The sequence below is a fragment of the Leiobunum rupestre genome, chromosome 10 (genome assembly GCF_980474605.1).
Source record: "Leiobunum rupestre chromosome 10, qqLeiRupe1.1.hap1, whole genome shotgun sequence".
NCBI lineage: Eukaryota > Metazoa > Arthropoda > Arachnida > Opiliones > Sclerosomatidae > Leiobunum > Leiobunum rupestre.
In genome coordinates, this window is record NC_143393.1 from 20,165,121 (window position 1) to 20,190,162 (window position 25,042).

At 38.9% G+C, this 25,042-nt stretch overlaps 3 protein-coding genes across 4 annotated transcripts; all 3 read right to left on the reverse strand.

Annotated features, from left to right (window-relative positions):
* Window positions 1–1,342: 1,342 nt before the first annotated feature.
* On the reverse strand, window positions 1,343–6,865 carry LOC149924989 (uncharacterized). Of its 2 annotated transcripts, none has more exons than XM_090161197.1 (5): window positions 6,726–6,865; window positions 6,386–6,624; window positions 3,714–3,885; window positions 3,489–3,635; window positions 1,343–1,726 (listed from the first exon to the last, which is right to left on the reverse strand). In XM_090161197.1, exons 1-5 carry the CDS (start codon window positions 6,802–6,804, stop codon window positions 1,401–1,403), a joined length of 963 nt encoding a protein of 320 aa, XP_090017323.1. In that variant the 5' UTR covers window positions 6,805–6,865; the 3' UTR covers window positions 1,343–1,400. The 2 variants fall into 2 exon arrangements, with proteins under 2 accessions (XP_090017323.1, XP_090017322.1); XM_090161196.1 differs by having other exon boundaries at window positions 3,711–3,885.
* Window positions 6,866–18,002: 11,137 nt separating this feature from the next.
* On the reverse strand, window positions 18,003–20,547 carry LOC149924990 (enteropeptidase-like). The gene is made up of 5 exons (XM_090160942.1): window positions 20,457–20,547; window positions 20,156–20,397; window positions 19,243–19,396; window positions 18,378–18,512; window positions 18,003–18,314 (listed from the first exon to the last, which is right to left on the reverse strand). The coding sequence occupies exons 1-5, from the start codon at window positions 20,527–20,529 to the stop codon at window positions 18,133–18,135; spliced, it is 786 nt and encodes a 261-aa protein (XP_090017068.1). The 5' UTR covers window positions 20,530–20,547; the 3' UTR covers window positions 18,003–18,132.
* Window positions 20,548–20,560: 13 nt separating this feature from the next.
* LOC149924991 (uncharacterized) lies at window positions 20,561–24,379 on the reverse strand. The gene is made up of 5 exons (XM_090160941.1): window positions 24,003–24,379; window positions 22,556–22,833; window positions 22,313–22,493; window positions 21,409–21,546; window positions 20,561–21,140 (listed from the first exon to the last, which is right to left on the reverse strand). The coding sequence occupies exons 1-5, from the start codon at window positions 24,100–24,102 to the stop codon at window positions 20,767–20,769; spliced, it is 1,071 nt and encodes a 356-aa protein (XP_090017067.1). The 5' UTR covers window positions 24,103–24,379; the 3' UTR covers window positions 20,561–20,766.
* Between the last annotated feature and the right edge of the window lie 663 nt (window positions 24,380–25,042).

Here is a 25,042-nt window from a genome sequence, read left to right on the forward strand (position 1 = left end):
AGACCGAAATAATGAAACTTGTGGATCTGAGCTGAAGGCTGGAAGCACTGCAAGCTCAGATTTAGAATCATGGGAGATTTAAAGAGCAGCCATTCTTGAATAATTGGCACAGAAAGACCGAAATAATGAAACTTGTGGATCTGAGCTGAAGGCTGGAAGCACTGCAAGCTCAGATTTAGAATCATGGGAAATTTAAAGAGCAGCCATTCTTGAATAATTGGCACAGAAAAACCGAAATAATGAAACTTGTGGATCTGAGCTGAAGGCTGGAAGCACTGCAAGCTCAGATTTAGAATCATGGGAGATTTAAAGAGCAGCCATTCTTGAATAATTGCCACAGAAAGACCGAAATAATGAAACTTGTGGATCTGAGCTGAAGGCTGGAAGCACTGCAAGCTCAGATTTAGAATCATGGGAAATTTAAAGAGCAGCCATTCTTGAATAATTGGCACAGAAAAACCGAAATAATGAAACTTGTGGATCTGAGCTGAAGGCTGGAAGCACTGCAAGCTCAGATTTAGAATCATGGGAGATTTAAAGAGCAGCCATTCTTGAATAATTGGCACAGAAAGACCGAAATAATGAAACTTGTGGATCTGAGCTGAAGGCTGGAAGCACTGCAAGCTCAGATTTAGAATCATGGGAGATTTAAAGAGCAGCCATTCTTGGATAATTGGCACAGAAAGACCGAAATAATGAAACTTGTGGATCTGAGCTGAAGGCTGGAAGCACTGCAAGCTCAGATTTAGAATCATGGGAGATTTAGATTATATGGCACCGCTAAATACTAGGGGAGTGAAGCTATTTCCATCAATTATAATTATAATTTCATAAAAAGGAACGTAACAATAGTAAATACGACACTTATAGCCTTGCTACGCATTTTTACTGCCAAATTTTAGTAGAAGAATTAGCAACACATTATCCGGATATTTAGTTTTATATTATTGATCAGCCGAAATCAAATGAATCTATTTCGTTAATATTCGGAATATGTAGAATATTGAGGTTGATGAACGTGTTTAGATCTAAGATTGGAAAAATATTTACATTCCTATTCAATAATTCATAACTATTTTGCGCAAGTAAGCGTTTTATGTTATATTTCGCTAAGCCAAAGCCTCAAATGTAAAATAAGCGAACGCTGGCGATTTACTGTTCCGAAAGTACAGTTCAAGGAATTGCCACTGGGTGATATTATTTCGTAATTTTTTGGTGACACAGTGAAAAATCCGCGTACAGTACGAATTTTTACATATGGTTTCACGTAAAATGAAGGATATATCTAATTCCAACAGAATTTTTTTTGATTTAAACCAATACATATTTTATTATTCTCAAATGATTGTATTACAATTCGCCAAAGATATTTGGGGATTTTTTTTGCGTGTGAAAACAGACTAGTATCGTTTTCCATACGATGGTGTAGCTTCCCCTTGAAATGACTGATTAAATTGTCCTTGAGGTGGAGGAGGATAATGACTGGGTTGGGGTGGTGGGTAATATGGTTGAGGCGGGGGTGGGTAATAAGGTTGAGGCGCAGGTGCAGGTGCCGCTGACTGATTGGCGTTGACGATGTTAATGACAGGACCGGTGGTTTCTGGACTTCGTACCAAAACGACTGGTCGTCTACGGTACATGCGGTATTTGCGGACGCAACAGACCACGATAATGATGAAAATGATGGTTCCGATGGGAAGGCCAACGGTGACAGACGTTGTACCTCCTAATAATATTCAGAGTTAAAGTACGTTCAGAGGATATCCCGTGATGTTCGATTTTATTGTTTTATTTATACCAGATGGCGCCTATTTACACACTAAAGGGAATATAACTTGCAAAGCAATCTTTAAAGCCCCATTTTCATGCTCGCTGGTAGCGGGTAAAAATCGACAAAATCCGCTTCCGCTACACACTTTTTCACTTTCCGCGTCGATCTGTTTCAAATAGATCTTTTAGCTTTATTTTCACGCTTGCGAGTGGCGGATGCGAATTTTGACGATTTTTATCCGCTACCAGCGAGCATGAAAATGGGCCTTAAGGAAGACCTTTTTCAAATTGCTCTGTACAGTGGCGCCAAACATTTCTAAAGTCAAAGGCAAGAGCGACCAGAGCTGCAAACGTTGGTGTTCCACACAAAAATACCTGAGGTTATATTCCCTTTAATCAAAATGTACCGCATGTTTTACTACTTCTTAGGAATATTTTCGAATTAATAAATCATTTTGCTGATGTAATAGTTTTAGAAACTCGCTTTGTGATGAATTTCGATTAAAATTAGCAGAATAGAATCGTAAGAGATATATTATACTAGGGATGTTAATTTTCCGGAAAAATAAAATGCGGAAAATTTTCCAGAAAAGTTTCCGGAAAATTTTCCCAATTGCGGAAAATTTTCCGTAAATCGGAAAAATAAAAATTTTAAACATAAATTACCTTTTAAGGGTTTTTAATGTTTTTAACTTTTTATAGATATAAAATGTCTAATATTAGTAAACATACTACAAAACATTAATAGCGTTACATTGTTAATCACTTTAAACTAGTCTATAGGTTTAGTTTTACTTCCAGATTCGAAAAAATGAGGCGAATATACCGCTTCATTTCAATTTGCAAACAATATATTAGACAAATCATGGAATGAAAACTTTTTTTATTTTTTTCGGAAAAATACGGAAAATTTTCCGGAAAAAAGGCCTCGGTCATTTTCCGCGGAAAATTTTCCGACTTACAACACTATTTTATACCCTTCTATTATTAAAAAAACACTTCTAAACTTACTGTTAGTATTCACTTAAACGCACGCGTAATGTAATTTCTTTAAGCGACCAAAAACGTTTGTGCATCCCAAAGTTGAACCTTAATGGAAACCATAAGCGTAACACTATTTCAAGCAATGTATTATGTAAAAAAACTCAGGAAAAGTAACGCGAAAAAATAAGTTTTCGAGGTTTTTAGATAAATTATTTATTTATATCTAAGTTTCCTACTATTGGCGCCATGGTAAGAAATCGGGTAATTAAAAATAATCAGCTAGGCTAATACCTAGTGTTGTAAAACTTTTCGGAAAATTTTCCGTATTTCAAAAGTCGCTTGATGACTTAGGCCTAAGTCGGTGCCTTGGGTATTAGCCTAGCTGATTATTATTATTATTATTTTTCCGAAAAGAAAGGTTTCATTCCATGATTAGTCTAATACATTGTTTACAAATTTAAATAAAGCGGCATTTTCGCCTAATTTTTTCGAAACTAAAAGTAAAACTAAACCTCGCATTTTATTTTATCGGAAAATTAACAACACTACTAATACCCTTGGCACCACCGTAGGCCCAAGTCATCTAGCGACTTTTAATGCCCTTAAACAGGTTTCCGGGTTACAATGCGTAGGAGGGTGGTGGCAAGCCCTTCATGCAACGCGAGCCAACAGCTCCCTACACTTCCTATTACTGTTAACCTCTACAAGTGAAAGACTATTATGGCTTCACGTACCTCCAGTGCTACTCGTTGTAATGAAGGGTTTGCAAGTGCGGATGGACTCGTCGCTGCCTTTCAAGCAGTGTTCACGTCCGTCACATTTCAGCTCGGAATTGATGCAGTAACCGTCATCGCAGCGAAATTCTTTTCCGCGTGACGCAGCTACGAAAAGCGAAATGGTACATCGTGCATTTTATTAATTTTAGAATTCCCTTATGGTTATGAAATCGTACTTACAACATTTCTTGGCAGCCGTGAATATAATTTCGAAGCCTTCCAAGTCCTTGGTACTGTTACCCAACTTTAACCAGACGCTGATTTTAGTAGCGTACGTATTCCCGCCAGTTATGAAAGGTTTGGTCGTATTTGGCCAGCAGCCCCTGAAGAGCCGGTTTTCCGCGTCTGCTAGAATCTTAATATTTGTAGAAGTATATTAGGAAACTATATACGTATTTTTTTTTTGCTTTCAAATTTTGGGGTAGGGGCTAGGACTATTCAACCATACGGCCCAAAATAATAAAAATAGTATCGCTATTCAGTATAGTCATGACTAGTCATGTAAGGTAAACGTTTCTGTTTAAACATGGCGACGAAACAACACACTCTTGGAATGTCTAGAGAAGACACATGATGGCTGTGATGATTCTAATAGGAACGGGCGTGCTTTACAACCGAGATTTCCGCTCGCAAGGTGGTAAGCTAAATTCGACGCTGACATTTAGCTTTTGTCTCGAAAAGTAGTACATTTTTCTTCCGCGCTATTTTTAACGGTCGAAATACGTGCTAAACCATTGAGTTGGGAATATTAATCTAGAGGTCCAATCGAAACGTCGGATTTCAGTATTTCGCGAAACAAGTTCTTAAAAATAAGAATACCGTCGTCTGCTTCCAAATGACGAGAAAACGTTATCATTCTACCCGTGGCGCCGTCTATCTCTCGATGGTTCGTTCAAATAAGACGCGTTTTCCGGCAAAAAGATTTTGTTTTTCAAAAATAATGGATGGCGCCACGGGTCATATGATAACGTTTTCTCGTCATTTTAGAGGAGACGACACATTCGTAATTTTCAAAAACTTGTTTCGCGGGGAGCAGATTTGATTGGATCTCTAGATTAATATTCCCAACTCAATGTGCTAAACTCGGAACTAAACGCGACCAATTCTCCGAAATCTTGAGTGTGAAAATGAATAGAGCGTTCTATAAAATCGGCGTGGTGTGTTTTCCCCCTTTTGAGTTCGAAGGAGGTGAAGGTTTGGCCGGTTTTTCGTGTGAGATAAAAATATTTATCTGGCAAACCCGTAAGAAATTGAGAGCAGTCGATTTTTAGGAGTAGCGTAGTTGCTAGCCTAGGCTTCACTAATTTCTGGCTTTCCGCGCCGTTTTTCTTATTTAAATGATTTTTGTGATAAATGTATGATGGCAAATAAGCAAAATACTAGGCCCAAACTCACGGGTTTAAAAAGAAACTTAGATCATGAAAATATTCTTAACCCCAAACATACTTCAACACCTAGGGTCCCTCTAAAACTCCTAAAAGGTACGTTTCTAAAATATTCATATTAAGACCGGACATAAGCTGAATTCTCTTAAACCAAAGAATAACAAATGTTGTTAGTCCTGCTGAACTAGCTCTATAGTCTGTATGAAAAGTTTGGCCGGTTCTGGGCCGGTTTTATAGAGCGCTCTATTGGGGTTTCTAAAATTAATTTTCTAGTAAGTTTTATTTTCAGAGTGACCATTCTTCATTTTGAATCAATTTGAAAACACGCGCAACGTCTTACCATCGAAAAACTTATACAGGACTAGTAATGTAAGCCTATAAATTTTCGTCCTTACACTGTCGCGGCAAAAGTTTATGACAACGCTCAGCGCCACCCAGGGTAGTTTTTGGAATTTAAAAATTCGGTACAAGATGGCAGCCTCCAGGGAAAAATAGACCATAAAAAATTAAAATATACTTAATACTTAACTTTAAACCATAGTTTAACCTAGGAGCAACAAACACAAGGAGAACGCAGCTAGCCTTTAAACATGCTAACGCAGTGTTGTGTACAAATTACATTGGACTAGCCTTTACACTGAACGTTTTAGGGAAAGAGGGAAGACAATTTCCGAATATTTCCCTACCGACGGCAGCAGGCGCTAAAGCGTCTAACCAATAACAATTGTACGCATGAAAATCCACGACTTTTGACGGGTTGCGTTCTCCTTGTGTGGGGTGCTGTGTTTGTTGCTCCTAGGTTTAATTAATAGTAAATATTTTTGCTCTTCTAGGTATGGTATTCTTCAAAATAGGTTTCAGTCGGTTCTTTGGAAATCGATTGACAAACTAGATGAAGCTTTACAAGGTCCAAAAAAATGATAATTCAAAGAATCTCAATAAACCGTAATAGCACTCTTTCGGTGCCACCACTAAAAATTAATTACCACTCGTAAAATAACACCACCGCAGTATTCGCCATCTTGTACTAGATTTTTAATCTCGATAATTACGCACCGGGGCGTTGCAGTTGAATAGCGCGACAGTTAAAAGATAAATTCGCTATGGGGGCTTAGTACAGTGGCGTATACAAGGGGGGGATTTCCGGGTCCAGACCCCCTCTTGGGCCTACCTTTGACTGTACTAAATTTACACCCCTTCTCAACCCCTCTTAACATTCACATACTTCGACCCCCCCTTGACGAATTTGTGGCTTAGTTTAGTAATACTAGTCCTGTAGTAGTTTTTCGATGGTCTTACATTCAACGTAGTTCAAATCCCACCCGTTTCTCCAGACACATTCGCGGCACGATGGCAACCGAACCTTAGGTATTCCAAGTGTAGAGATTTATGCTATTACACATCTACTGGTATGTTGTTTTTGCGTGTATCTTGCGCATTTGTAACGACTTTCAATTTAAGTACACTTACCGTTATTTCGTCTATGCATTCGTTTGTGATCGACATTCTTAGTTCAAATTTATGAATGTTCACTAAAATGTAGTAGCCTATTCCGGGAGCGGACACTGCCACTTTGTGCTGGCCTCGGTTAGGAATTTTACGTGATGACGCTTTCAGGGTTACGCTGGAATACGTATCGTTATCCAATATGGCCAAAAGTATAACCGACTCTAAGACTTGAGGAAATGAATCCACGTACTCTATAGGTCCTGGGGATAGAATACACGATTACGACAAAGTATGGAATTTTTGCTCCATTCTAAAAACAATCCAAATTTTATATCTGAAGATAAATTACAATTTTACTCACGAAATGAGCCTCCGTGGCATTGTTCCATTAAGATCGTGGAAGAAAAAAATAAAATAAATGCAAAATTGATGAACTTCATTACTAACTGCCTTAATTTACTGCAAACCCAATCGGTTCTAGTGTAGAGCCGGTAATGGATAAGTCCGTGTATTTTCTGTACTTATTATCTTCCATCTATTTGCTGAAATGCTTTACCGAAAACTATGTACGTGCCATTTCTTTGAATTCTATTGGTGAATTTATAGTTACTATCCCATACATCCAACGAACGTTTAATTCCACGAAATTGGAGGTATAGATAAGAAAAAGAAAATACACTCTTTTTTGCTTATCGGGTTTCCAATGTTTGCGCTATAACTATTTCTGATTAATTTATTTAAGTGTATTATACAGATTGTACACAAAAAGATACAGTGCTAATAAGTCAAAATGTGAAAACTATTCGCCAGTCCTGGACTGCTCAAAGAACTGTTCAGGACTGAGCTCTGACGTCAGCAAAATATCCCGGACAGTTCGGGACTAGATCACGAATAGTCCAACCTAAAATAAAAATATATATCAAGCTCAGAATCCTCATCTAATGATGAAATGGAAGTAATAGGAAATGTTTTAAGTACGGCACGAAATTTCAGAATGAGTATAATGAATTATGATAGTTTAATTGTTAATCGTTATCATGATATTGAATTTAAGAGTATGTTTAGAGTTAGGCCTATCATTTACGAAGAGCTAGTCAGGAAATATGGTAGCTCATAGCATCTGAACATTCTTCAGGGATGTTTCATTACTTAATATTGTAATGGTTTAAATAAAATTGTAACATAATTATATGGAGTGGAAGACAGGTATTGTCACCAGATAAACGTCTATTAGTATTCCTCTGATTTGTTAGACATTGGAGTGTATCATTCCATGAAACTTCAGACAGATTCAACATAACATAAAACAGTGTTAGAAACATCTTAAAAAGACTCAATAAATTTTTTTATTATGTGTCTGCAAGTATAATTCGATAGCCAGAAGATAAAGAAAGCTTAAAGGGACGGTTTGAACAGATATCAGATTTACCTAATTTCTAGGGAATTTTAGTGAACTCTTTAATCTAATTCAGGGCATATTTTAAAACAAACCTTGAGCAAAGGAAAAACAATATAACTAGTATAACCGTAAATTGTCAATTTTTATAGAAAATAAAGGATATTTACCATTGGTTCATCAACCAATAATGTGTTAATTTGTTTTATGGTTGGCCTGTACTTGTAGACTCTTAAATATAGCGATAAAGTAAAATGAAAATCCATTTGGAGGCAAACCAATTTTATTTGTTTTTATTATTCACTTTTTTACATTTTAATCCTCTCATCGTTGCTTACTTCTTTGCCTTATTTACAAGATGCAGGTTTATCCAGTTGTTGAAAACATATAGGGGATGTTCTAATTGTTCCCAAACCTTCGTTGGGATTTCTGAAGGCATTAACTAAAAATTCATAACCTTGTGGAGGATATACCTGTCTAGTTTTGAAAATAATACTGAATTTTTGGCATTTATTAATATCACAATGCTTGTTGCAGTAGATATACATAGACTAGTATGGGGCGCCAAACCGGAAAAAACTAAATAACATTTCTAGAAATATTTTAACACTTCTAGGAATATTTTAACCATTCTAGGAATATTTTAACAATTTTAAGAATATTTTCAAACTCTAGGAATATTTTCAAATTACCTACTAATTTTAAGAACCCTATATATTTTAATAGACTTTCTATAGATATTTTAAAGCGTTTCCTAGTTATTTTGAGAGAGACGTTTCCTATATATTTTACAAGAACCATCCCATCAACGGTACAAGAACCATCCCATCAACGGTACAAGAACCATCCCATCAACGGTACAAGAACCATCCCATCAACGGTACAAGAACCATCCCATCAACGGTACAAGAACCATCCCATCAACGGTACAAGAACCATCCCATCAACGGTACAAGTACCATCAGAGTTCGCCTTTACAGTGTTCACACTCAACCCTCCGATTGGAACCTACAACCGCTGCATTATCTCCCGCGTTTTGCCGAAAAATATTCTATGTCCGTAAAATATATAGGAAACGTCTCTCTCAAAATAACTAGGAAACGGTTTAAAATATCTATAGAAAGTCTATTAAAATATATAGGATTCTTAAAATTGATAGGTAATTTGAAAATATTCCTAGAGTTTGAATATATTCCTAGAGTTTGAAAATATTCCTAGAGTTTGAAAATATTCCTAGAGTTGGAAAATATTCCTAGAAGTGTTAAAATATTCCTAGAAGTGTTAAAATATTCCTAGAAATGTTAAAATATTGCTAGAAATGTTAAAATATTTCTAGAAATGTTATTTAGTTTTTTCCGGTTTGGCGCCCCATAGACTAGTTTAGCCAGCTATAGAAAACTTGTAGGAGTGTAGACTGTACGCGATAAAACTATCTTCACTCCTACAAGTTCGGTACACATTTTGTACCACAGGCTTAACCCATCTAATTTCTATAATAATACTTGTTAATTTCACAATGCTTATTATAAGCAGTCAGTCAAGAATTAATTATAGTTATCTGAGATTTAACTGAGAATACGCTTCTGTCTCTCCCCCTTAGCCGTGAAAAACTAAATGAAATATAATCGATTTAGTTTAAGGATAATGAATAAAAAACTATTAAATAATATTTACCGCGGCCTAAGAAAATACAATGGGCACACAAAGTATGTAAATAACATCGGATAACTTCCACATCGACAAGTGTTGGCTGAGACTAGATTCTACGCAGAGAAATATGCAGACGAATTTTCAGTTATTTGGAATTGGGTTCTCGCCAGTACCTGCTTTTGAGTAAGTACTGCTTGGACAGTCCCGAACGATCCGAAAACTGGTTCTCGAGACCGAATAGTCTGCACCCGAACTGTCCGAGAATTCTATATCCGGCGAATAGTCTGCGTCGGGATAGTCCGAACGGTTCTGGACTGGCGAATAGTTTTCACCTTTTAAAAGTGAAATTACTATTTGTACAAATTTTTTTTAGAGAAAATAGAGGTATACCCCAAGGGAGGTGCCAGGGGGGAAAGTGTTCAGCACCGATGCGGCATTTCCCCGTCGGATCGCGATCACTATACGTTGAGATAAATACTCCATCGAACGTTGCTCCCCGGTTGCTTCGCGAACTCGACGCCCAATGGAATGGATCAAGGCCAAACTATCGATGGCGAAAGATCCGAGACATTCTACAGCCACCGCCTTAAACAGGTATCTGTTTTCAAGCCCAGAATATTTGGCTTTTTTCTTCGACTCAGCCTGGGTAGCGGCCCAGAGAGGGGCTGTAGAAGTAAACGCCAAATACGACGGGGCCAAAGGGACAGTGCGGGTGAAGTCCCACACCAATGATTTTCCGCCGGTCCACGGAACGAGGGACATCCCATTGGGTCGCTTGCCGCCGTCACGTGATAGACCTGGTGGCTCCAGAACTGATGAGACACCGGCTGAAACCAGAACGCGTTTGAGAATGTCATTAACGGCGCTATGACGGGAAAGCAGTACGGAGCTCTTTTTGCAGCTAAAGCCGTGTGTCCCGTAGGAATCGACTTGGGTGCCACAATTGCATGTGTGAGGCACACAGATGCGGGCACCCAAACGTAGGCCAATCGCAATACGAAAGGAATCATCGTCTAGGTGGTTACCGAGGGAAGGCGACGGAAGCGCGTTTAGCCATGAACCGGATTCCTTGGAGCCAACCGAGAGAAGCCTCGCTTTATCGCGATCACTTGAGGCGCCATCAGAAAGATGCTTCGCTGTTTTTTCAATAATAGGGGAATCCCATACTCTTTGATGACTCCAATGGTCCGGAGAAGGCAAAGCCGCCTCCGTCAAAATTTCCCAGTGGCGAAGTGCATCGCGAAATTCCGGGTCTGGAGTAGAAGAAACATAGACCGGGAGGATACTTTTCACCAAATCAGCGACGCTGGAGATGGACGACAAAAACGCTGGGAGAGCCAGTTTTGAAGCGTGACGTATTCCTAGGCCGCCTTTGGCTACGGGGAGAGACGACTGTTGCCAAGGAGCTTCATCCATAAGCGTATTGGTAACGTCCTGAAGGGACTTTCGAAGAGTTTCATCGAAAGACCCGAGGTCATCTTCACAGAGCCACACAGGAGCGCTGCGTAGAAGATACGACAACTTCGGGATGACCAAGGAGTTTTTGAGGAGAAAGAAACCGTGATGAGCTGAGATGTGCTCGAGGTTTCCCGCCATTACCCTTAATGCCTCAGTTTTACTCGCAAAGCAAGTGGAAAAAGCTTCAGTAGACAGGGGCGCACCAAGAAGCGTGTAATTAGGTCGAGCCACGATTTTAATTCCAGGAGCTGCCCCGTCGAACATGGATTTAAAGTGCTGGTCGTTAAAGCCACCTGGGTTCAGAATTAAGAGCTCGCATTTCGACGGGTTAACCTCAAGCCCGATGGCGGACGCAAGCTCCTGCAGAACTAGTAGATCGTTCAAGACGACAGTAGGAAAGTCACCCAAAGACGAATCATCCAGGTACCATGTGTTGAACTCAGATTTCATACTGCATGCTACCTTTTGCACGAGAAGGCAAAAAAGTGCAGGACCTAAGGGATCCCCTTGCTGGACGCCCCGTTCAGAAGAAATGATAGCTTCCCCGTAGGTAAGATGCGACGGCTCTTTATAGCATTGGTTCAAAAACAAATACAATTCCGGAAGTTCCTCGTGAACATGTTCAAGGAGGCGGTCGCGGCGGATCATGTTGAAGGAATTTAAAAAATCTATTTTGAGCAGAACCTTTGGATCTTGATGCGGATGGTTGACAAAGCGACGGGCAGCGTGGGAAGCGGCTTCGGCTCCGCCCGGAGTACCAAACCCTATAACTGCGTAGGACGAAGTTTAGGCCCAAGAGTTGGCGCTATGTGTTCGCACCCCAGCTTAGCCACCAAACGGCGAAGTGTGTTGCCGACGGCTATGGGACGGATACCACCGTCTTTCTTCTTCAGTGCGCGCAAGGAGGCCCCATATAAAATCGGGCAGACCTCCGATGGAACTTGGCCAGCTAGCATGAGGTTACATAGATTGGTTAGGGCTCTCAGCAAGATTTCACCGGCCGCACCCGCGCCAGAGCCAACCATGTCCTTCAAATGTTGAGGTTTCAAACAATCCAGACCCCCTGCAGAACCAGACGGGAAGGACAGAACAGCGTAATCGTGGTGGTCTTTACCAGACAGGTGTTTGCATTTAAGTGCGTCGTAAGTAGCTGAATCGTTGGGCGCGAAAGAATCATCCGAGCAGACGACGTGAACTGCGCCGGTAACATCACCATCGGCCAGGGCTGGCGCTAGGATTTTCGGGCCCCAGGTAATTTTTACTCCAAAATTTGTTTTTTTTTTGGAAATAGCCAGATAATTTTAGTTAGGCACCCGTTCCGGCGATTGTAGACCATTGGACCGAAATCCCATTCGTCCGAATGTACCATTCAACCGAATTCCAATCGACCGAAAACCGGTTTTCATTCAATATACCGTTAGTGATACATATTTATATATCGTAGGTTACGTGACGATAGTATATCTAATTTGGACTAAACTATGTCTTAAATATTTATTATTTCGTACCGATGCGACGTGTATTTTCAGACCTTTTTCCCTTGAAATTTGATATTTTCCGGGTTTAATTTTGGAAAATAACCTTGATAAGACCCGACGTGAAATAGTTGCCTACCATATCTAACCTAACCCAACCCAACCCAACCTGAACTAACCTAACCCAACCCAACCTAACCTAACCTAACCTAACCCAACCTGAACTAACCTAACCTAACCTAACCCAACCTGAACTAACCTACCCGAAGTGAAAACGAACCAGATTTAAATTTCCCATTCAACTGAATCCCGCCATGTTGGGCTATAAACGAAAATACTTTTCGGTTCAATGGGATTCGGTCGAACGGGATTCGGTTCAATGGTATACAACCGTTCCGGCGGGCCCCTTTCGGAGGCCCGGGCCCGAGGTACTTTTGCAAGCTTAGCGGCCCCGATCTTATCATTTCTCTATTTTTCTTTGCGCGTTTTTGGCTCGGGGTTGTTGATTTGCGCGAACTAAACGGATTGAATAAACCCTCTTGGAAGCTCTTGATATTATTTTTAACCGACGTAGTCAGAGAAACTTGTTTTCCCTCGGACACAAAAGGAACTTGGAAGCAAACCGAAGAGAAACCGAATAAACTCTTCCAGGGAATGATCGCGAACGACATTGTTTATAACGCTTGACAAGGCCAATGCCCCCATGTGTCGCGCACCCTTTGGAATACGACGAATAACGCGTCGAGAGGACCGAAGATTCGCGATTAAACCGATGAGGTCATAACACACGTCCTCCGAAGAGGACGAAGATTCTGGGAGGACCACTGACGCCTCGGAAGGTCTAAAGCATGTCGAGGAATGACCATAATGGTCGTTCAAACTTTAAAAAAAATTGGCCGCACTGAGGACACGGCGATAAAACAGTCTGGGAAGACATTTAGATAGTTTAGTCCATGAGAGTGAAAAAAAAGAACGTACACCTTATCATGTAAAAAAAATTATACCACTTTATGCGAAGGGTAACATGTCTAAAAATGGCCGCCATTTTGTCTATTTTTAGTTTTTTGACGTTCTTGCGTGAACGATAATACATAGGCCTATAGTTCCTTTGGCAAAGTTGTTCAGACCATAATTGTCTATCGTGTCATATCTCATTTGTTAACATAGCATGAGCGCCACCTGGTGGGCAAAGATTGAACATGTGTAACAACCGAAATCTACCCTTTTTTAGTTTTTTTTTTACATACTTGCGTGAACGATACTATATTGGCCAATACCTCCTATAGGAAAGTTGTCCAGAAGCATATTTGCTATCGTTTGATATATCATTTTTTAAAATAGCGTAAGCGCCTCCTGGTGGGCAAAGATGGAGGCAAGGTCCATTTTCGTCTGGGATTTAATAGCAGAAATAATTAATTTGTTATTCATAATAACATTATTTTATTTATGCATTTTAGTATTATTATATGCGCACTTGTAAAATTTTATAAAAGTTTAAGTAACTATTTTAAGATAAAACATAAATATTAAATATATTTTCGTTTCTTATAATTCTTCACAATCGGACACGTCTTCATTCTGTTCCTCATTTTCTTTATAAGAGTTGAGACAGCCGATTCCGTTGCATTCGCCGCACATGGCCGAACAGTTTATGCCATATTTTCGACAAGAACAAGCTTTACCGCAGTTACTAACTTTACATCAACAAAATATAAGATGTAAAATCCTTTCCGGAGCTGGAGCTACTTCGGAACGAATAGGTTCCAAAACATTTTTAAGGCATGGATAAAAGGCAAAATTTCAGCTCTATCTTTTAGTTTCGTCTTCAAACTGTGGATATCTGTAATTTTGTCAGGTTTGGAATTTTTTCCACGTCTTATCTTAAAAAGTCCTTTTTTTCTACAATGATATATTAGCAAAATCATTATATCCGTGTCGTCAGCAACAATAAATACGTTGTTATTTCTTCGTTTCAGTCCCAACGAAGTAGTTATTACTACAGTATCTGCGTCAGAGGGAGCGTGAGTGACATTAATTTTAGCCTTTACCAATTCCGTAGTGAGTTCTTTTACGAGTGCCTTTTTGTTGTTCAAGTCTGGGAGAAAATCACTTTGAGGTACTGAGCAAAACAGTTCTGGTTTAATAACTATATCTGGAATATTTTTTGCTCTTTTGGGTGTTCTTTCGACTTGGTACTTCTGTGTTCTAAATCATACCCGTCAAATACTACCGTAATATTCGAATTATTTGATCCGTGGTGATATTTTAAGTAGTGAATGTACTGTTCTACAATATTGGAGTAAGTTGAAGTTCGGTGCCAAACAACTTTGTATAGTAAATGCCCACCATCAATCACAAAGGTGTTATTAACATTCTGTATGACCGAATTAGTTGGAGTTTCAAGTTTATCTAGTTCCTTCAAAAGATTAGACTTGGTGGTTTTTCTCAAGTACCCATCAACAAAAATTGAGGGAGGGAATTAAGCCAGTTCGTATTTGAAACATTCCTTTAAATCTTCTGTAGTTGTGTTAGTACAAATAATACGATTGAAAAGCTGTGAAGGGTTGATAGGGACCTTGCCTCCATCTTTGCCCACCAGGAGGCACTTACGCTATTTTAACAAATGATATATCAAACGATAGCAAATGCGTTTCTGAACAACTTTACTATAGGAGGTATTGGCCAATATAGTATCGTTCACGCAAGGATGTCAAAAAAAAACTAAAAAAGGGTAGATTTCGGTTATGTTACATATGTTCAATCTATGCCTACCAGGTGGCGCTCATGCTATGTTAACAAAATGAGATATGACACGATATGGTCTGAACAACTTTGCCAAAGGAACTATAGGCCTATGTATTATCGTTCACGCAAGAACGTCAAAAACTAAAAATAGACAAAATGGCGGCCATTTTTAGACATGTTCCCCTAAAGTGGTATAATTTTTTTTTACATGATAAGGAGACCATTTAGAACCCAAAACCGTTGAGATTTGCTTGTACCCATTTTTTTCCGGGTTCCAATACAACTTGACTCTGCTATTATTGGTGTTCAATACGCGAAGATTGCTAAAATTTGGAAACGAATTAAAACTGTCATGGTTAAGCTTCGTAGAACGACTTTTGAAAGTCAATAGTAAGACCGGACTAGCTTCCAAAAAAAAGAACTGGAGAGGCTGAAACTACTATGATATGTATGTCATAAAAATAAAAGTTATTACCTATTCAATATTTGAATTATTTATATTGTCGCTAGCTCGCTCCGCTCAGGTTTTTGACAAAAATACCCGTTAAAATTCAACAGGCGAGTGGTTTCTTACTTATTAACACTTCATTAATTAAGCATTATTTTAGCCATGACCTTCTTGTTTTTGCCTTTAATTTATCGGCTTCTATTTGGAATATTTTCAGCGGGTGAAAGCCAGTTTTACTTTAAAATATCATGGCGCACACTTTTCTAATTGGAAGCTAGGAGTAACAAACACAGCACTCCACACAAGGAGAACGCAACTCGTCAAAATTCGTGCATTTTCTTGCGTACATTTTTCATGGGTTAGACAAAAGAATGTATTTATTTATACTCAGGGAGAATGAATATGTCGAGACTATCGACGGAAACGTTGAGGCCCTTACCCCGTCACGCTAAGGGGGGGGGGAGGGGAAAGGAGGCGGTTTCATTTTTTGCGTCCTCGCAGCAGCGTTAATCGCGTCGAAAATCGTAATTTTTAAGAGCCAATGAGATTGCAGTATTATTTGATTTTATTAAAGCGGAGGAGCATACCGGGGGCCCCAACGGGTGGAATTGGAGAAACGGTAAAAATAATCTCGACATATTCATTCTCCCTGAGTATAAATAAATACATTCTTGGTTAGACGTTTTAGCGCCTGCTGACGTCGGAAGGGGAAAACGCTCAGCGTAAGGGTTCGTCCAAGGAAATTTGCACACAACACTGCGTTAGCGTGTTTAAAGGCTAGCTTGTGTTTGTTGCTCCTATAGTTGGAAGTAAATTTCTAAACTCAACGATTCGCGGGATAATTTACGAATGTCTTTGAAGGCATATAGTTCAAGGTCATTAAAATTTTCAGTTTCGAATGCCCCACTGCACGAGAAACGTGGTCAAATCCGTATTAAAAATAGATTTTCACTTATTAGCATTCAACTACATTTATAAATGTTCATTGTGTTGTTTGTTTGTCGGCGTAGTGGAAAGCGACGACATGGTAGACCGAGCTACAAGCTACTCGCCGAGCTTTGGTGGGAAGTTTGAAATAAGGCTTCGCGAATCGTTATATAGTCTTTCTGGTGGGAAGTTTGAAATTAATAAAAATAATTAAAAGATACAGAATTAAAATTGTAATAGGATTAGTTTGGCGGGAAGTTTGAATTAGACAATTTCTTTCGATATGCTAGAATAGGATTATAATTGGCGGGAAGTTTGAATTAGACAATTTCTTTCGATATGCTAGAATAGGATTATAATTGGCGGGAAATTTGAATTAGACAATATCTTTCGATATGCTAGAATAGGATTATAATTGGCGGGAAGTTTGAATTAGACAATTTCTTTCGATATGCTAGAATAGGATTATAATTGGCGGGAAGTTTGAATTAGACAATTTCTTTCGATATGCTAGAATAGGATTATAATTGGCGGGAAGTTTGAATTAGACAATTTCTTTCGATATGCTAGAATAGGATTATAATTGGCGGGAAATTTGAATTAGACAATATCTTTCGATATGCTAGAATAGGATTATAATTGGCGGGAAGTTTGAATTAGACAATTTCTTTCGATATGCTAGAATAGGATTATAATTGGCGGGAAATTTGAATTAGACAATATCTTTCGATATGCTAGAATAGGATTATAATTGGCGGGAAGTTTGAATTAGACAATTTCTTTCGATATGCTAGAATAGGATTATAATTGGCGGGAAATTTGAATTAGACAATATCTTTCGATATGCTAGAATAGGATTATAATTGGCGGGAAGTTTGAATTAGACAATTTCTTTCGATATGCTAGAATAGGATTATAACTGGCGGGTGGCGGGAAGTTTGGATTAGACAATTTCTTTCGAAATGCTAGAATAGGATTATAATTGGCGGGTGGCGGAAAGTTTGAATTGGACAATTTCTTTCGATATGCTAGAATAGGATTATAATTGGCGGGTGGCGGGAAGTTTGAATTAGACAATTTCTTTCGATATGCTAGAATAGGATTATATTTGGCGGGTGGCGGGAAGTTTGAATTAGACAATTTCTTTCGATATGCTAGAATAGGATTATAATTGGCGGGTGGCGGGAAGTTTGAATTAGACCATTTCTTTCGATACGCTAGAATAGGATTATAATTGGCGGGTGGCGGTATGTTTGAATTAGATAATTTCTTTCGATATGTTATAATAGGAATATTTTTCGACGTTGTAAATTAATTATATTGGATTATTATTGCACGTCGTAACACATCGAAGGTAGCTTAACTATTAAACCTTTGATACTTTGCGTCGATGTGAAACTAATATTCCGGCTGAGCCGACTTGTTAATTTAGTTCTACAGTGCAATATATTTTCCCACCTATCATTTCGTGCTATAAGCTTTAGCGAAGGCAGTAACTCTTAAGACGAGCATATTGAATTTGTACTAAGAAGATGGATATATTCTGAGAAATTCCCCTACATTTATTTATGTTCATTGAGTACACTCGCGTTAAATTATCATTTACAATTTAATTTCAGTTGTACTTTTAGAAATGTAGTCTAGATGTCGTCCTATTTTCAGTTGAGATCTAAGGCAGTGTTTTATACGTATGAGTTCCGCATGGCAATCCATCGACAACTCCGGGCGATATTAACCTTCTTCTTCGTTTAATAGTGATCAATCTTGCCGTCACCAAGTAAGTGACCCCACCTAAAAAGAGTAAACCGAAAACCGCGCCTAGAACCACTGAAATTCTATTCCTTTTCGTTTCTGAAATATGGATTGTCGAGTCATTCACTCAAACATCTAATTTATTTAAGTTAACCAACATACTGCAGTCGGAAGTGCCGTACATTAACTCGTCGCTACCATCGACGCAGTTGCTTCTACTGTCACAGAGCACGGCGTTGGTAATGCACTGTCCGTTGCTGCAGCGAAACAGCTGGTCATTTTGGCAGTATTTACCATCTATTGTAAAGAACCATACCAGGGTTGTAGAGAGGTTGTAGAGAGATGGTTCGATCACTTAGCAATTCTAGCATAGGAGAGTTTGACTAAAGAAAAAGTGGTAAAATAGATGGCGCGCCCGACACTGTGTAGCCCCTTCAGATACTTGTGGCCGTTCCCCCAATTCAAAGAAGTACTGAGGTGCAGCCTAATTTATAGGAGATAGCGGGAAATTTAAATTTTACAAGCTAACTGCGATAGCTTTAATTTCTGTTTCGTTTCTACACGTGCGAATTTTAAAGAAACTTACTTTTTTAGTATTTATAATTAATTAGCGAACATTACATTTTAGTTTCTCTTAAATACCAAATTTGTACAAGAATTGATAAAGGAATATAACTGACCGTAGTTTTGGATTTTGGCTATTATTTAGTTTAGGTTTGCTTAGATTGTTTGCAATTTTCAAAAAATAAATTGTTAATGAGCTTATAACAAAGTGACAATTAATTAATTTAGAGATCATGAAGAACCGAGATCGATCGACACGAAAACTTTGTAGTGTTCCCTTTCCTTAGGTACCCCAGTGTAATGAAGTAAAGCCCACAAAATATGTGTAGGGGCTACTTGGCGTCACTAGCGCCATCCGTGGTAGAATAATATTTCGTCAAATAAAAAATGTAAGTGATCGAACCATCTCTCTACAACCCTGATCATACGTCACATTGTAATTTGATAGAATTCCCGACTGTACCTTCGGAATAGACTGTAAAGGTAATATCGAAGCCTCTCTTGACCGGGTCTATGTCCATAGTGGTGACCATTCCAAGTGCCATGTCTCCGGTTTTGTTGAATACAACTTCGTTACCCCTGCAACCTTCGTAGATCTTTCGGTGACCGTCTGATAACTGGTATATTAATACTCAAAGGTTGGTTTCCATTAAGGCAAAAACCCCATGACGGCGACTGTCGACGCAAAACACTAGGCTAGGCGGGTTTTTTTTGCGTCGACGTTTTTTGCACTACACTATTAAAAATAAAGGTTTTTGAAACGACTAAAATTGTATTTTTCAAACCATTTGATTACTAAAAATTGTCTAAAAATTAATTTGGACCCATTTTACTCTTTCATGTTTAATACAAAACCTTTTGGGGGATTGAAAGGGAAGTAGCCCTAAGACTAAACGTTTCCAGTCCTTGGGGTAAAGTTATCAAATAGTTATGTTTTTAGCTTTAGTCCTTTTGAATACCTTTGATTCCCTTAAACGAAGAAAAATATTATATGGACCCATTTCGAGACTAGTGTTTGAAAACTAAGCTAAATCCTTTTTCCGAGACTTCAGAGATTCCCATTTGGTTATAGCCCTCAGGCGAAATCCAGCTTTATCTTGCCATGCTAATGGTTATTATATCGAGTCGCATTGAATATATTAAAAAAATGGAAAACATAAGGGCAAATAAAGGTAAAATATAAAAAAGGTGTAAGACAAGTGCTTAAACTCTCCACAAAAGGACTTAATTTGGAGAGCAGGAGGCTTAAATATGCTCTGTGGCAATACCTTGAATGGTTTTAACTATTGAAAAAAGTTTTAACCACTTCAGAGGTCTCAAATAAAACCTTAATTTTTAACAGTGTAGTTGTTCAGAAGGTAAATAAAGTAAGCTACCGTTATGAAGTCCAAGCAGGCCACCGTGCTGTATCTCTTCAATCGTAGTCCAAGATACTCGATGGACGCGACTAGTCCATAGTTACCGTTAGCTGGAGGATGTACCGTTACCGTACAAGAAACTCCTCTGGGATAGTCCAGGTGTTTTGAGGCCCGAATGACCGCGATCGAACCGAACTCGGTGGTTGGGTCGCTTAGGGTTATATTAGACACTTCTTTGTCGCACAAATCGTCCATGTAATCTGACCAGTAAATACCCATTACCGATTTATACGATTCATCGAGATACGTTTGTACTTACAAATTTCGTAAGAACTGTAGGCTAGCTTCGCTAATAATGGCAAAATATAGGTTATTAAAAATATTTTATTCATTTTAATTTTGCGCGCGAAGAAGCTTCTAAAGCTCCAAAATCAACACTGTTTTCAAATGGTGATGGTAAAAATAATCGTTCCTACATTTTTCGCCACAGTCGCGAGCAGATTAAAAACGAGATTATTGTTTATCTCGACCCGTGCCTGATACGCGTTCAATTGTCTTGTTGATGATTTCAAAAGTACGCCACTATTGCCATCTCGTTATAGTTCCGGCGGCGAATTTGAATTCTGTTTCTAATGATTTGAGTCAGAACTGTCCGCCGATTCATACAGGGGGTTTTCGGCTTCTACCTCCGCCTGGGGCAGTTCGCTATACTGCAGTACATTAGTGCCTACGTCGTCCGTTTTCTCTGTTTTTTCTTGAAGGGGTGTAGTTACTTCGGCATTGTCCTTCCCAGAGTCACCTTGATCCTCCGGTTTCTTAGGACGTTCTCCCAATGGGGTAGTTACATCCATTTCGCGTTCGCCTCCCTCAACCTCTTTTTCTTTGGCCTTTTTACCATACCGACCCGCAATCATAAATATGGACATGGCAATTCCGAAGAAGACGACGAAAAATCCTCCCAGGACCAGTCCCAGTATGAGCCAGTTGTTTTCACTCCCTTCGTCTAAAGGAAGTCGCAACAAACGAAGTGGTGCACGATTTTCCAAATACATAAACGGCAACAAAAGTGGTGTGCGGTAAACCACATCGTGACACGGAATCTAGTGCCTTTGGCGTTGTACGTGGTCGTCATAGGCGGATTTCCTTTGAACTAGATCACGCCACATTTTCCCCGTTTCGTTAGTGTCACTGTACAGTTTGAGCAGACTCTGACACGTAGTTTTCCCAACGCCACTTTTGTTGGTTTTTAAGTAAAGGACAATTACGCTTACCATGGTCGTGTTCTATCGGTGGACAGTTAAATTCTTCGGCTTCGTCACTGGCATCGCCGCAATTATCTCGATGGTCGCATTTTAAATCTTTATTGATGCATAAAGAGTTCTTGCAAGAGAACAAAGCTCCACAGCCACCTAGATTAGGGTTAAAAGGAATAGTTGACCAATACCAGAAGTTTATAATATATCTCTAACAATAATTCATCTCGGCCATTAACACGAAACATGTACCTTCATAAGTTCATAGGCGGGAGGCACTTTTGAATGGGAGCAAATTCCCCGGTATTTAACGATGTAAAATTTTAAAATTACACTCCATAGGCAAATTTTCCCAATGTAAAAGTCTTAGAAAGTTACCGCATTTTTTATTTCGTAACGTTTTTATTTTTAAATTAACGGAAGCCTGCGAAGACACGCGTTTCAAGGCAATGTCATTACCAGGATTCGAAGGTAGATACTTCATTTGTTAGAGATATATTCAAGAATGAATTCCGGTTAAACAAATAAGCTAATACCAAAGTCATCTAGCGACTTAAAAACAGGTGGCCGGGTTATAATGCGTATATGTGTGGTGGCAAGTTTGTTTACGCCTCGCGAGCCAACACCTCCCTACACTAACTATTACCGTTAACATCTACAAACATCTATATGGAAAGAGGAAGAAGAACTAGGGGAAAACCCCTTTAACCAGTGGGGAGGGAACTTGCAAACCTAGTGTCACAAGTTGGGATCGAGCGCGGCTCTTATTGCTGCGAGGGGAAAGCGCTAACCACTACGCCACCCTGTTATCTGCCGGAAGTAATGAAGACAGAAGCTATAAGTTTCTTTTAACTTAAATTCATACTTCAAACACTTCTGCAAATACCAAAGATTATTTCGTTAACTTATTTAAGGTATTTACCATCGGATTTTTCTTTAACCGCGGTTATCACAAACTCAAATGGTAAACCAACGGCGAATTCGGAAACAAATGCCTTGATTCGTAAAATTTGGTGATTCCTTGTCGCGAAGGTGAAATCCCCTTTGTTCGATTCGCAACTATGATATATCCTCGTCCATTCCCCAAATTCTCCCACTGAAATCTGAAATATTTCATTTTCATTAGTTTCGCGTCTTTGTAAGAACATTTCGCTCCGTGTCCGACCTCGACGAAGTCTTTGCAGGAACCGAGCCCATTTAGTCCGACTTTTCCGTTCAGTTTGAACTGGTAGTTGACGTGTTCTTCGGGTACTCGCGGCGAGTGGGCGATCTTCACGGTGCAATTGGCCAAGTCGCTACGTTTGACGTTCTGGTATCTGGACCAGGTGATGATGGCCGTTGATAATGGGCCGCTACTTTCCGGATTACGTACGTTGAATGTTAACGGCGTGTATTGGCCCTGTATCTCGTCGAAGTATTCCACGCAGTACTCGTTCAAGTAGTCTAAAATTATTCATTTAATTGAGACTGTTAAAGCTACTCACAAGGAGACTACCCGAGGTGGTTATCACCGATTTTGTTGAAACTCGGGGGTTAGGTAGACCTTATGGTAGTATGGAAATTGCCAAAGGGAAAAGTTGCAAAGGGCTTTAGTTTTCCCATGGCAACCGAAAATGTTTTCTACAATTTGAGTGGTCAGATCTACTATCACGGGTCGAATTTTTTCAAAAGATATTATGAACCTTTATGAAAATGGCTTCTCATTAGACAGGTTGAGTCACCACTCTAAAAACTTGTAGGAGGATAGACGTAGCTTTATTCTGTACAATCTACATTCGTACAAGCTCCCCCTATACGTTTTCGAGGGGTGGCTTAACCTCTCTACGAACTTAAAACACTCCTTTTTAGTGTAATGTGTAAGTTTAAAAATAAAAATTATAATAACAACAGTTAGGTTAAGCCAGAGTGCCAAAACGTGAACGGGGGAACTTGTAGGATGGTAGACGTACCTTTTTGTGTACAGCCTGCACCTTCTACAAGTTATCCCTACACGTTATCGAACCATTTTCGGGCGCTGTCTTAACCTTTCTATTAATAAGTCCTAATTATAATTTTTAAAGAATGAACAAATATTATATTTCGAAGATTAGATACTGTAATAATCAGTGTATTTCATCTGCCGGCTGTACCGTTTTCCATTGACCAAATGATGGTTATTTATTCTATTAATCTGAGTTTGTATAAGATTTATGATAGTGTTCAATTATCAAAAGGCTAAAAGATTTTTTTATCTTTCTAAGTAGACCTTCAAAAATGTAAACATGACGTCCAAGTTCAGCGACCGGTCCTACCATGTTTCTAAGACGGCAGTACCTCGTACTAAGGGACCACGACTGTCATAGAACTGGGACAACAAAGCTGACTGCTGAATAGGTATTTTTCTATATTTTGACGTGCAAATACGATTTTGGTAATCATGCTGGGACAACTTGCGGTTTGGACGCGCCCTTAAAGCTATAGTTCCCGGAACTAGGTCAGTTCCAGCTTCAAAATCCATTACACAGACAAAGGACTACAACCGTGTACTACAAAGGCTTAAGATTTCAATTCAGCATCATTAATTTTTTCGCCCCTAAGCACGGAATGCCAGTAAATTCCTAAATTATACTTACACACGTTGTAATGGTCACCGTGGGCCTTTGCGCTATTGTTGCTTAACGCGAATAGCAGAAGACTAATAGTGAAAAAGCACACGTTTAAGGAGGTGGCCATTTTATTTTTTATAACTTTGAATTAATATATCTTACTATTTCCTATTTGGGAGAAATATCTTATCTCGGTCGCTTTGTGCTTTACTCGTACACGTAGTTCAGAGGTTGATACGAACCACGCGCTTATCTCGAGGTATTATCTCTTCCAGTATTAAACAAAATCGTTTTGATTAATAAGGACATGACCTACCGAGTGCTGTGAATGTAGATAGGGTAATGCTAAGGGGAGGAGCTTCGCGTTTACCGAAAATTCCATAAGATTCTTAACGTTCGTTATTCACAACACCTAAAAGATATAAGACCGAAATTTAGATGTTATTTATTTCATAAGAAACACAATAATGATAAAAATGAGACTTCCTATTGTTTTACTGGTAATTTTCATACCGAATATTATTTATTTATTTATTAATTTATTTATTTTTATTTTATTTATGATATCAACAAAGACCACGAAGCTACAGTAGGCTTATGTGCGGCCCGAAAATGATTAGTTACCATTTTATAAAAGATAGATAAAAATGTTGCCCCCTCAAATGAAATTTTTATTTGCCCCCACCTGTCCCCTCAATGTAATACATTCCCCCTCAAAGAATATTTTCTGCCGCTTCATCTTTATTAGTTTTTTAAACTTTTATTCGGTGAAATTTTCCTTTTGGACCACTTGTCTATGGTTTAGATCGTTATTTATAGGTAACTATTTCTTAATAAAATACAAGTTGTAGAATGGTCTGCTTCAGAAAGCAAGGTTTTTTTTTGTTGAACACCAAAAACATTTCACGGCGCCACTTATGTTGATTTTCGAAATTATGTAACGAAAAAAATGTGCCCCCTCACAAAAAGCTACTGCCCCCTTAACGAAATTTTTCTGGTTACGGGCCTGGATAAAAGTGAAGAAACACGACGCTTTCGGAAATAATAGACGAATCTGGTTGGAGAGC

Excerpts from the sequence above, each read along its gene's own strand:
- LOC149924989 (XM_090161196.1), bottom strand. The coding sequence starts at position 6,804 with ATGAAGTTCATCAATTTTGCATTTATTTTATTTTTTTCTTCCACGATC. Across the intron at positions 3,886-6,385 it reads AATGCATAGACGAAATAACG|ATTCTAGCAGACGCGGAAAA; the intron begins GTAAGTGTACTT and ends ACAAATATTAAG. Across the intron at positions 3,636-3,710 it reads CACGGCTGCCAAGAAATGTT|CTGCGTCACGCGGAAAAGAA; the intron begins GTAAGTACGATT and ends CGCTTTTCGTAG.
- LOC149924990 (XM_090160942.1), bottom strand. The coding sequence starts at position 20,529 with ATGAATAAAATATTTTTAATAACCTATATTTTGCCATTATTAGCGAAG. Across the intron at positions 18,513-19,242 it reads CTTTACAGTCTATTCCGAAG|ATGGTAAATACTGCCAAAAT; the intron begins GTACAGTCGGGA and ends TCTTTACAATAG. Across the intron at positions 18,315-18,377 it reads GTACGGCACTTCCGACTGCA|AAACGAAAAGGAATAGAATT; the intron begins GTATGTTGGTTA and ends TCCATATTTCAG.
- LOC149924991 (XM_090160941.1), bottom strand. The coding sequence starts at position 24,102 with ATGGCCACCTCCTTAAACGTGTGCTTTTTCACTATTAGTCTTCTGCTA. Across the intron at positions 22,834-24,002 it reads CGGTGACCATTACAACGTGT|ACTACTTGAACGAGTACTGC; the intron begins GTAAGTATAATT and ends GAATAATTTTAG. Across the intron at positions 21,547-22,312 it reads GGTTAAAGAAAAATCCGATG|GTGGCTGTGGAGCTTTGTTC; the intron begins GTAAATACCTTA and ends ACCCTAATCTAG.